Source organism: Strongylocentrotus purpuratus, unplaced genomic scaffold (assembly GCF_000002235.5).
Source record: "Strongylocentrotus purpuratus isolate Spur 01 unplaced genomic scaffold, Spur_5.0 spur5_scaffold_4, whole genome shotgun sequence".
Lineage (NCBI taxonomy): Eukaryota > Metazoa > Echinodermata > Echinoidea > Camarodonta > Strongylocentrotidae > Strongylocentrotus > Strongylocentrotus purpuratus.
Window position 1 is genome coordinate 6858662 of NW_022145610.1, and position 10388 is coordinate 6869049.

The 10388-nt window shown below is 39.9% G+C and overlaps 1 protein-coding gene across 1 annotated transcript in view; it reads left to right on the top strand.

Moving 5' to 3' along the window:
* LOC115929288 overlaps positions 1-9685 on the top strand; it is a 32349-nt gene extending 22664 nt beyond the window's left edge. The window contains exons 10-13 of the mRNA XM_030997998.1: positions 4413-4813; positions 6037-6173; positions 7057-7234; positions 9408-9685. Of these exons, the coding sequence (XP_030853858.1) occupies positions 4413-4813; positions 6037-6173; positions 7057-7234; positions 9408-9685 (994 nt within the window). The remainder of the gene's footprint in view (positions 1-4412; positions 4814-6036; positions 6174-7056; positions 7235-9407) is intronic.
* Positions 9686-10388: the final 703 nt, after the last annotated feature.

Sequence of the window (10388 nt, forward strand, 5' to 3'; positions counted from 1 at the left end):
AGGAATTGAGTTCCAATATCCATCGTGTTCTCTTCCCAGTTGCATCGTCTTGAATTGGGAACTTCCTGAGAGCCAAAAGAGGTTTGTGGTCTGTCAGGATAGTGAAGTGTTGGTGTCTCAGATAATGACGAAAATGGCGAACAGCTGTAACAATTGCCCAGAGCTCTCGATCATAGGTAGACCATTTCTTCTGCGTAGCGCTGAGAGATTGGCTGAAGTAGGAGATTACACGTTCTTTACCATCTTGAGTCTGTGAGAGGACAGCACCAACTGCATGAAGGGATGCATCCGAAGATAGGATGAACTCCTTTTCAAAGTCTGGATAGGCGAGGAGAGGTGGATTGGTTAGAGCTTCTTTCAGATGTTGAAAAGCATTTTCACACTCTGCTGTCCATACAAACTGTTGACCTTTTTGTGTAAGGGTCGACAAGGGAGTTGCAATCTTAGAGAAACTTGGCACAAAACGTCGGTAGAAAGATGCCAGGCCAAGGAAGGATCGGACATCTGTAGGTGTCCTCGGCTGAGGCCAGGACTTGACTTTCTCAACGTTGTTTGGGTCAGGTTTCACTCCTTCGGTGTTGATTATGTGGCCAAGATACGTAACTTCTTTCTTGAAAAAGCCACACTTTGAGGGTTTAAGTTTGAGTCCAGCGTCTCTGAATCGTTGCAATACTTCTTGGAGGTTCTTGCAATGATCATCGAAGTCCTTGCCCATGACTATGCAGTCATCCAGGTATACAAGGCATGTAGACCAGTGGAGGCCATGTAGAACGGCTTCCATGAGACGCTGAAATGTCATGGGAGCGTTGACCAGTCCGAATGGCATGACAGTGAACTGGTAAAGCCCTGTGCCTGTGGTAAAAGCAGTCTTCTCTGTGTCTTGGGGATCGAGCTTGACCTGCCAATATCCACTTGATAAGTCCATGACGCTGAAATATGCTGATGAAGAAAGGGAGTCAATTGAATCATCTTGGCGTGGAATAGGGTGAGAATCTCGAACAGTTACTGCATTGAGTTTTCTGTAATCCACGCAAAATCTGTATGTGTTGTCCTTCTTCTTCACCATGACGATTGGGCTCGCCCATGGGCTGAAGCTCTCTTCAATGATGCCTCTTTGCAGAAGTTCGTCCACTTGCTCCTGAATTTCCACTCTCATTGCTGGTGAAGTTCGATACGCCCTCTGTCGTATTGGAGTAGCTGTGGTGGTGTCAATGTCAACAAGAGAAACTTTACATTTCAACGGGGCTTGGTATTGCTGACGATCGATGAAGGGAATAACATTTCCAGGCATGTTGAACGATGTTGACGATATGCAGGCATTCTGGCTGTCAATAAAGTCCCATCCAAGAACAACTGAATGAGTGATGTTGCGTGCAACAACGAACTTGTGTTGTGTAGCCTTGTTCCCTAAGTGCAGAGATGGTACGATTGTTCCAATGTTGTCTACAAGCCCACCTGTGATAGTAGATGCCATGGATGTCAACTTTTCTAACGGGCTCCTTTGCGATGCTGGAATGGATGACAAAAACTTGGCACTCAACAGAGAGATGAATGATCCACTATCTACAAGTGCCAATACATAGACATTGTCGATAACGATCGGGATGTAGGGCGATTTCTTTGGCGAAATAGGTGCTATTCGTATTGGGACCTTGGTTTGTGTAGTTGATGAATGGCCCTCTTCCTCAACTACCAGTAGTTTCCCTGCTGCTGGTCTTCAAAACGAACTTGACGATAGGGAGCCTGTCTATGGGAGTCAACTTGATAACCTGCAGTGGAAGGATGCTGCTGATTTCGGCTGCTAGACGATTCATAGGGCCGTCTAGAGGGTGAAGTCCTAGATTGATATGCGTAGCTCCTATTAGGGCTTGGAGATATGCGTCTTGCATATTCCGGAGATCTGTGTCTTGAATATCCTGGAGATCGGTGTCTTGCATATTCTGGAGATCTCTGTCTTGCATATTCTGGCGACCTATGTCTTCGGTAGTCACGGCTTGGTGACGGAGACCCACGACGTTCCATGTGTCTTCCCTCATGGGAGCGTCCTGATGGGCTGCCACCACGTTGCTGAGATCTGCTAGGCCTTTCAACTGTCTCTAACTTTAAGGACATCCTATCCAGCTTCTTTTCTAACTCGTTGAGTCTTGGCAGTAGTAGTCGTAAGACTGATGATTCTGCAGGCGTCTTGTCCTGGACCCGATCATCTACAGCTGCTACTATACCAAAATCGTGTGCTTGTTGTGCTCTTTCTACACGAAGTGCAATCTTCAAGGCCTCGTCAAAATCAAAGCCTCCGAGCTCGTGAATCTTAACTTGAAGCGGTTTGTCTACCCCGGCAACAAATCGCCGAAATCTCTCACCACCTTTTGCATTGTCATCATAAGATGGGAAAGCCTCTTCTACTAAGGAAGCAATGGCTGATGCAAACACTTCTAAAGGCTCGCCTGGTTGGCGAGTTCGGGCAGTAATACAAGACTTGAATGTGTCAATAAACTGTGTCTGGCCGAAAACCTGAGAGAGTTTCTCTTTCATCTTCTTGAAATCCTTCTTGTCCGAAGCAGACAAGCTCTCCCACACGATGAAGGCTGACCCTGCTAGTCTTGCCGGAAGGAGGGTGGTTAAGTTGATAGAAGTGTCCGAAAACGCCTGTGCAGCAACTTCAAATCGACGTATCCATTGACGGAAGTCTTTGCCGTTCTCTCCCGTAAACACTTCTGGCAATTCCATGCGATAAGATGCCATACTGTAGGAGTTAGAAGCAATCGACTCAACAGATATGATCATCAACAAGATATCAACCCAGTAAAACTTACTGAATGAGTCAATGTGAAGGAGGGGGGGGGGGGGGGGGGTGGGGGGTCACTCTGAGTGCAGATGAAGAAAATGCAAACTCAACAGTTGAAATATCTGTGGCGAGCGGCTATGATGGAAGGAGGGTGTATTCTGCAACTGGTTACGTTGCTACGCCAACACTATGTAGAATATGCAGGTTGATATGGCAGAATGCTGTAATGTACGGCAGCCAAAGGCAGACTAGACATGCAAACTGGTTGTGATAAGTTGCTAGAAAAATACAGAACTGTATGGAGGGTGAAGAAAAAAACCTCACTCACTGACGAATCGATGAATGCAGGAATATTCACCAAAATACAGCTCCAGTATGAAGAAGGGTAAAGGAAATCTCACTTACTGATGCAGGATGAATGTAGGAATTCACAAAATTACTGATGTAGGAAGAAATCAAGGCTCAAAAAGTCAAGATGAAACTTCAGTAATAATGAAGGAGGTTGAATACACACAAACACTAACTGCCTCAGCTTAAAATGAAGGGAGGTCAATCAGTGAGAAGAAGGGTGATATCATGCTCTCAAACATTCACATTCATATACAGATGGAGGGAGAATTTCACTTTGCAACTCACCACTAAAAACACTGCAGGAATTTCTACATATGAAGGAAGGCTGCAATTACAGTTTAGTGCAGAAAAACCACTGCTGGCACCAGTTGTAAAGTCCCACACAAAACAAAGTGGTCTCACATGGTTGAGGACTTGAGCTGCACTATTAGATTTTATTCCAACCACAAAATGGCTGCCAAGATGGCTGACATGCAGTCCATCAAACAATAATAACCAATCACAAGATTGGACAATAAGTAAGTAACCAATAGAAAAGCTTGTAAAAGATAGAGTGCCATGTGCCATGTGTGCTGGGTTGAATAGCTAAGAGATAAGGAAGAGTGTGTATGTGTGTGGTGCTATAGCAGGTAATGTGCATGAGGATGAATGAATAGGGACAGAACAATAGAAGCCAAGAGCTAGCAGACAGGAGAGAATGAATGTAGGTCAGGAGTGCGCTAAAGCATATCGGAGTGGAAAGCTAAATGTACAGTGTAAAATAAACAAGTAACCACTTGGGTCAGTGAAATTAAAACCTTACAATATTAAAACACTTCAGAATTCACATAGGATATAAAAAATATCTATATAATAAAATTTTCCTGACTTGTTCTACTGTACGTACTAGTTATGTGGATGATTTTTTTGCTCGCTCTATGGCCAATATCCCCTCTGGTGTGATGTTGGTTTTAAAAAATAGTGTCAAAAGTTGCGCAATATTTGAAAGAAAATAAAATAATAAATAATGGTCCCCTTGTGACAGAAAAGATCAAAGGTAAAAATTGCATCAAAATTCTTCCATCCTCAGATCTATTTGTTTATTCAATGAAGAAATTCATCAAAATCGTGCATTTGGTATGCATACCAGAAGTCGTTCATCAAGATATATTTGCTAAAATTAATAAAAATCAACTCTACTGAAAATTATGCTTATATATAAACATTTTCAACAAATCTGATTGTTCATAAATTTAATAATCTACTATTTATGAAACCATTCATCCCACTTATCCAGGTCTGAGCAGACAGACATTGGGCAAGTCATCCACCAGTTTCGGAGCATTTATCTCAACGGAAGGAGATTAAACCTACCAGAAGATATTGCAGACATGGATGCTTCCATGCAAGGAGACACCTACCTCCTTCACATCTCCCGCTATGACATCTTCCAAGGCATGGTGGATGAGTTTTCAGCTGCCGCATATAGGCCTCGTCTCCCCCTCGAGATACAGTTCATGGGGGAGAGGGGCCAGGACCTTGGAGGCCTCCGCAAGGAGTTCCTCCGTCTGGCACTGCAAGAGGTTCACGAAAGACTGACGCAAGGTCCAGACAGGGACAGGGTGCTTGTGACTGAGCCTGAGCAAGCTACCAGATTTTGTCAGCAAAAGGCCTTTCTGGCAGCGGGAATACTCATGGGTATGTTCAATGTGTGAAATCTGTAATTGCTTTTTGCTCTGGTCACAGATGACCTCAAGAATCTACCAAATCAACTATATTTACACATGTAACCAATGACATCAGTGATTATATCTACCTGATTACATCAATGAAAACTCAAATGTAAGACTTTTATCCATTTTTATAGTACAAAATGCAATCTAATCTAATATGTCGTAATAATAGCAGCATCTGAAAAGTAAGTGGATTGAAGGGGGTCCTTAATTTCTGAACGCTAAAGGATCTGTCTGGGCAGTTTCATGAGTGTTATCATGGCATTATATAACGTACATTTTTAGAGCCTATTCACAAAATTTGGGTGTAACTTGACTATTTCTACATATAAGCTTACTTTCAACATGTTTTCATGATTTATACATGAACTGAACTAGCGCCACTAGTAAGACGACTCACAAAGTACGGATTACGGCTGCCGACGAGGTTTTCTCAAATACAATCTAAATCTAGTAACAACGATATGGGAAAATTTATGAACATCGTTGCTAAGAAGAATCTTTAGAATTCGCTGAGTTAACGTTGGGATAACGATTGTAAGGTTCAGATTTTTAGGTATTTTATCAAGCGACGGCGAGAGCTCAGAATCATCATTCTGACCCAGTATACTTCTAGCAATCCAAAGTGCTACCGTTTACATTACGAAACAAGCAGTCGACATTTCAAAAAATCACACACCGGCTTAAATTGGAGTGTTTCTGGCTTGGCATCTTTTCCAGATTGGAAGAGTTGTCAAGCAAACTTCACCGAAAGATCGCGGTCAGGCCCCGGGTTGACATCTTTTAGCATGTTTGGTTGCAAGTAATAGCCCTAAAGTCATTTTTCTATTTTTTAATTATTTCTTCATAACTACTGAACCAAATTACATGTAATTGGCAGCAAATGTGTCAAGATGAGTCAATTTAGGGTCCTAATCTGAATTTTGAATAATGTATATATACTATTGAAGTTATTGTCACTCACACTTTGGGTTTATTGTTTTCTGACACATACTGTATAATATATGCAATTGGTGTGTGCTTTACTGCCTGTAATTAGGAGAAATACTCCATGAAAAATGTAAAAACTAAGAAACATATTTCAATGCCACAATCAAGGCTTTCAATGCTCTAAATATTAAAGGAAACAAATATATCACCAATTATGGTACATGTACATGCTGTATTTATTCTTAAATATCACTACAGGACAATGCATACTTCAAGATGGCCCGTCACCTAACTTCTTGGAATCCGGGCTTGCTGTTCGGCTGGTAGAGGGGACATGCGACGCCCACTCTGAGCAGCAGCTTCACAAAGGGTTGTGCCTGACGGGAGTTGTACAAGTAAATATTTGTCTATAATCTCAATAACTAAATATTTGTGCAAGATACATGTACTAGCTTGCACATTTTTGGATAATCGTCTAGCTGCTAGTATTTTTAGCTATCATCGTGGAACCATCTTGATGACGGAGGTATAAAATGTTGCTTTAAATTGAAAGAGAATTGAAATTAAGAACAATATGTGCAATCAGTCAATACAGGAAATAAAGACAAAGAACAAGAGAGGTTTGAGCAATTTCCGTGATTTTGAGGATTTTATTGCAACAAAAAAAAAAAATGAGGGGGCTCAAAATAGCCCAGTGCAGTAAGGGTTAATCAAGTACATAAGACTCCAATTTTTCAATTGATTCTTGATGACCCCTGGAAAAGGCATCTGGCCCCCTAGCTAGGTTAAGAAGCATTGTGCTAGAATAGGATTATATTGAATAGATCCTTGAAGGTTAAAAATAATTGCTTTTCATAGCATCACCCATTGAGGGGGGCGGGGGCACTAATTTTTTATTTTTTTCTTTGGGGGGGGGGGAGGGTCTAATGGAAATATTGACATTTTCAGTTACTTGAAAATTGACTGCTGGTTTTCAACAAAACTTGTCAGGAATTATCCTTAGGTAAAGGGGACCTATAGATATTCAAAATTAGGCACTTGCATCCAGAGTACCCCAAAGGTGAAACTGTCAGGCTCAGGTGATCGCTTAATCCAGTGGGGGTGTCCTGTATAACATGCAAAACTTCCATGACAGGGGAGATTCTGCCTCCCAGCTCTTTTATGTTATATTTTGCTTTGTGCTTCATGTTCATAGTGTGGGTAAATTCCTCTCGCAGGTCTGGTATATATACCTTCTCTATATTCATTTAAATTTTCAATTTTCATGAATCTTAACAGCTCATGAAGACTTTTCCGCAGTGCAAGGAACTTCTGCACGGTGGAGAGGACACTAAGCTGACAGCAGCAGCGCTGCTGAGCTCATTTGAGGTTAAATTTGCTGAACCCGGCTCAAACAGGAGACGTCAGGAGGAAGCAGTATTCAGCCATTTTGTGAGATATGTCCGGGAAGTTGAAGGTAAAGTAAAAGCTTGGTTATAAAAGATGATATATTGCATCTAAATTCAATTTTGTTTACTTTGTGTCCCCAAAGAATTACAATCATTTCAAGATTAATGTTAAAGGGATAGTTGACTTCTGTTTTCAGACCGCAAATGCCTTCAAAATGCATGATTATTGCTCATCTACTATGACATTTCTAGTGTCTTTGATTTTACGACCTAAAATTGCTATGAAGGTAATTTTAGACCCCAAAATGTGCAAATTTTAGCCAATATGATCATACCATGCAATTCAGCTCCACTTTCACAAAAATGCGTTTACCGTCAATTAATTAATTAATTAATAATAACAATACATGGGCCGGCTGGTTGTGCGTAATATAACCAGCACAAAAAAGCCAACAAAAAAGCAAACACCACCATTGGCTGAAATACAACGTAAAAGGCGCTATTTCCTACTGTTTTTTTTACTGGAAAAGGAATAACAAATCAGTAGAAACCCGTACGAACCAATATAATTTTCTACTGGTTGCTATATGGGATTGACAACCAGGGTTTGTAATAACTACATTTCTATTATGAATGTACAAACATATACCATACAGCTAGATCAGGTTCGTATTTAACATGGGGTCCAGGATTTATTCCGGAAGTATATCAGAAAAACACATTATCTAAAAAGTATAAACTTCCACCAGGTACAATTACTTATAATTTGGTAAGTGGTTAATCTGTTACGGGGTTCCAGGAGTTATTCTAAAAATGGACAAAACGAGAGTGAAGTCATTTTTACTGTTGGATGTAGCATCAGCTAAAACAATGTGATCTTTATTAAAAATATGATAGTTCAAACTAATATGTGAATTTACAATGTACATGTGTACACTGTTGACAATTTGAACAAGGCATATTCAATACTTTGGTCTGTTTTACTTTGGCAATGGAACATTTGGCATCTGACTTTGAATCCATCTAATCTTCTATAGTTCTTCATTAAATACTTATAATATCAAAACCATACTTATGACCAACTGCGATCATGTCCTTATCTCAGTTTCATCTAATACATTTATTTTAACTACTTTGTTTCTATTATAAACATGTATATGAAGATGAAAATCTAACTACTGGAATTTACTTAAACTTGAATAACAACAATGATTATTAGTAAACCAATAACTGATAATATATAATATAATACCATATGAAACCATAAATTATTCCTGGTTATGGTAACAGTTTTATACTGTTTGTATTATACATGTCTACTCTTTATAATACTACAATACTTAATGTTTGAGAATTCAATATACTAGCTTTCTCTAACATCTGTATAGGCGTAAGCCATAACAATTAGAAAACTGTACTCTCAAGACCAAACTAATTATCAAAGTCTATGTTTTCTACTCAGTCTCATATACTTTAACACTAAACTCTATGTTAACACTAGTTGGAAGAATATATGCCTTCCTTCTACAGCAATATATACACTGTACACTTATACTGCAACATAATCATCCCAGAGCAGGTTTCTGGGCTTCTACTCCCTCTTGCATAGATTACAGCTCATTAAGCAAACAAGAGGCACAAGTCTATCCTTTGTTTCTACTAGTACTAGTGCGCAGTGCACACTCAGACACACACACAGCAAATGAGAGTGCCCTGTGTTCACTGTTATGTAACAAACCCTAACTTGCCTATACACATCCTTTGTCTTAAGGCTTGAACACATGCACAAAGCAATCACAAAACAACCTCTTATTAAGTTCTAATATATCCTCATCCAGACTCTCACATAATTACTATTATCACAAATCAATATCTTTAGTACAAATACAACAATATTATAGATTGTCACCAACTGAATCTATATAATAAGGGTTGAATTTCTTACCTAAAAATGGACAAAACGAGAGTGAAGTCATTTATACTGTTGGATGTAGCATCAGCTAAAACAATGTGATGCCAGCCCAGCAGCTACCAATTCCTTATCTCCCATTCTGGGTTGGGTTGTTCTATGTTTTGTGAGGGGTGTTCAATCAACAAGAAATGAGGGGGGGGGGGGGTACATTTTCAAGGGCACAACAAATCTTCATCCCAGTATAATTGTGTTTGTTTTTTAATAATAATGTTTAAATTTATTTAAAATTACATTTCACCTTATGCTACTCATTATTCCATCTTTTGCAGCTGGTAGCCATCACTGCAATAGTGATGAAGAATTGATGACCCTGGAGCAAATAATCATATTTGTGACGGGATTGTCACATGTGCCCGTTTGCGGTTGGCAGCCCCCGCTGACGATAACCTTTTTCAAACCACCTGTAATGGGGATTGGAGCCTCGACATGCAGCCACGAGCTCCAGTTGCCCATTCCATACCAAGCCACAGAAACTCTTCCTTCCAGGGATGAATTGTTCCAGCTATTCGATAATTCGTTTCCAGACCAGTTCTTTGGGAATGCTTAAAGATGAAGTTGAGTTCTGGTCATTATTGCATTGTGAAAGAAACGGTGTGGAACCGACCAGAAAAGTTGATCATCGAGCATATAAGAATTTGTGTGTATTGCAAGGTTCTGGAATCATCAAAATGATAAGAAATTTGTAAAGTTACAAACACTGTACACAGAAAGTATATGGGACTACACGAACACGTGGCGTAAAAAGCCGGCCCCCCGATTTTTACGATGTTACATGCATATTTAGAATATGAAGGCATTTGAAGAGCCATGCTTTTCAGGGAACATGTCTTATCTGATGTTCTTCCACACTTGCATAATAACAATGATAACGCTCACAAATAATTTTTCACCTCTTCCCAGAACTGAACCTTCTCTTTAACCGCTTAAATAAACAACACTATACTAGGCAAGTCCAAGGATATATGTCCCCTCAGATTACAAAATTTCATCTTGTAGTTATGGTATAATATATATGATGATATTTTTATGCCTCCGTTACGAAGTAGCCGGAAGCATTATGTTTTCGGGTTGTCCGTCCGTCTGTACGTACGTCTGTACGTATGTCTCGTTCTCGTGATCGCGTTATCTGAAGAACCGATTGATGCATTCAGTAATGTTTGAAGGATTTTTAAGAAATTTGATAAGAAGGTTCAGCTAGGGTATCGAAACACAGCATAAGTTCGATTTCGGAGTATAGGTCATAGCTCATT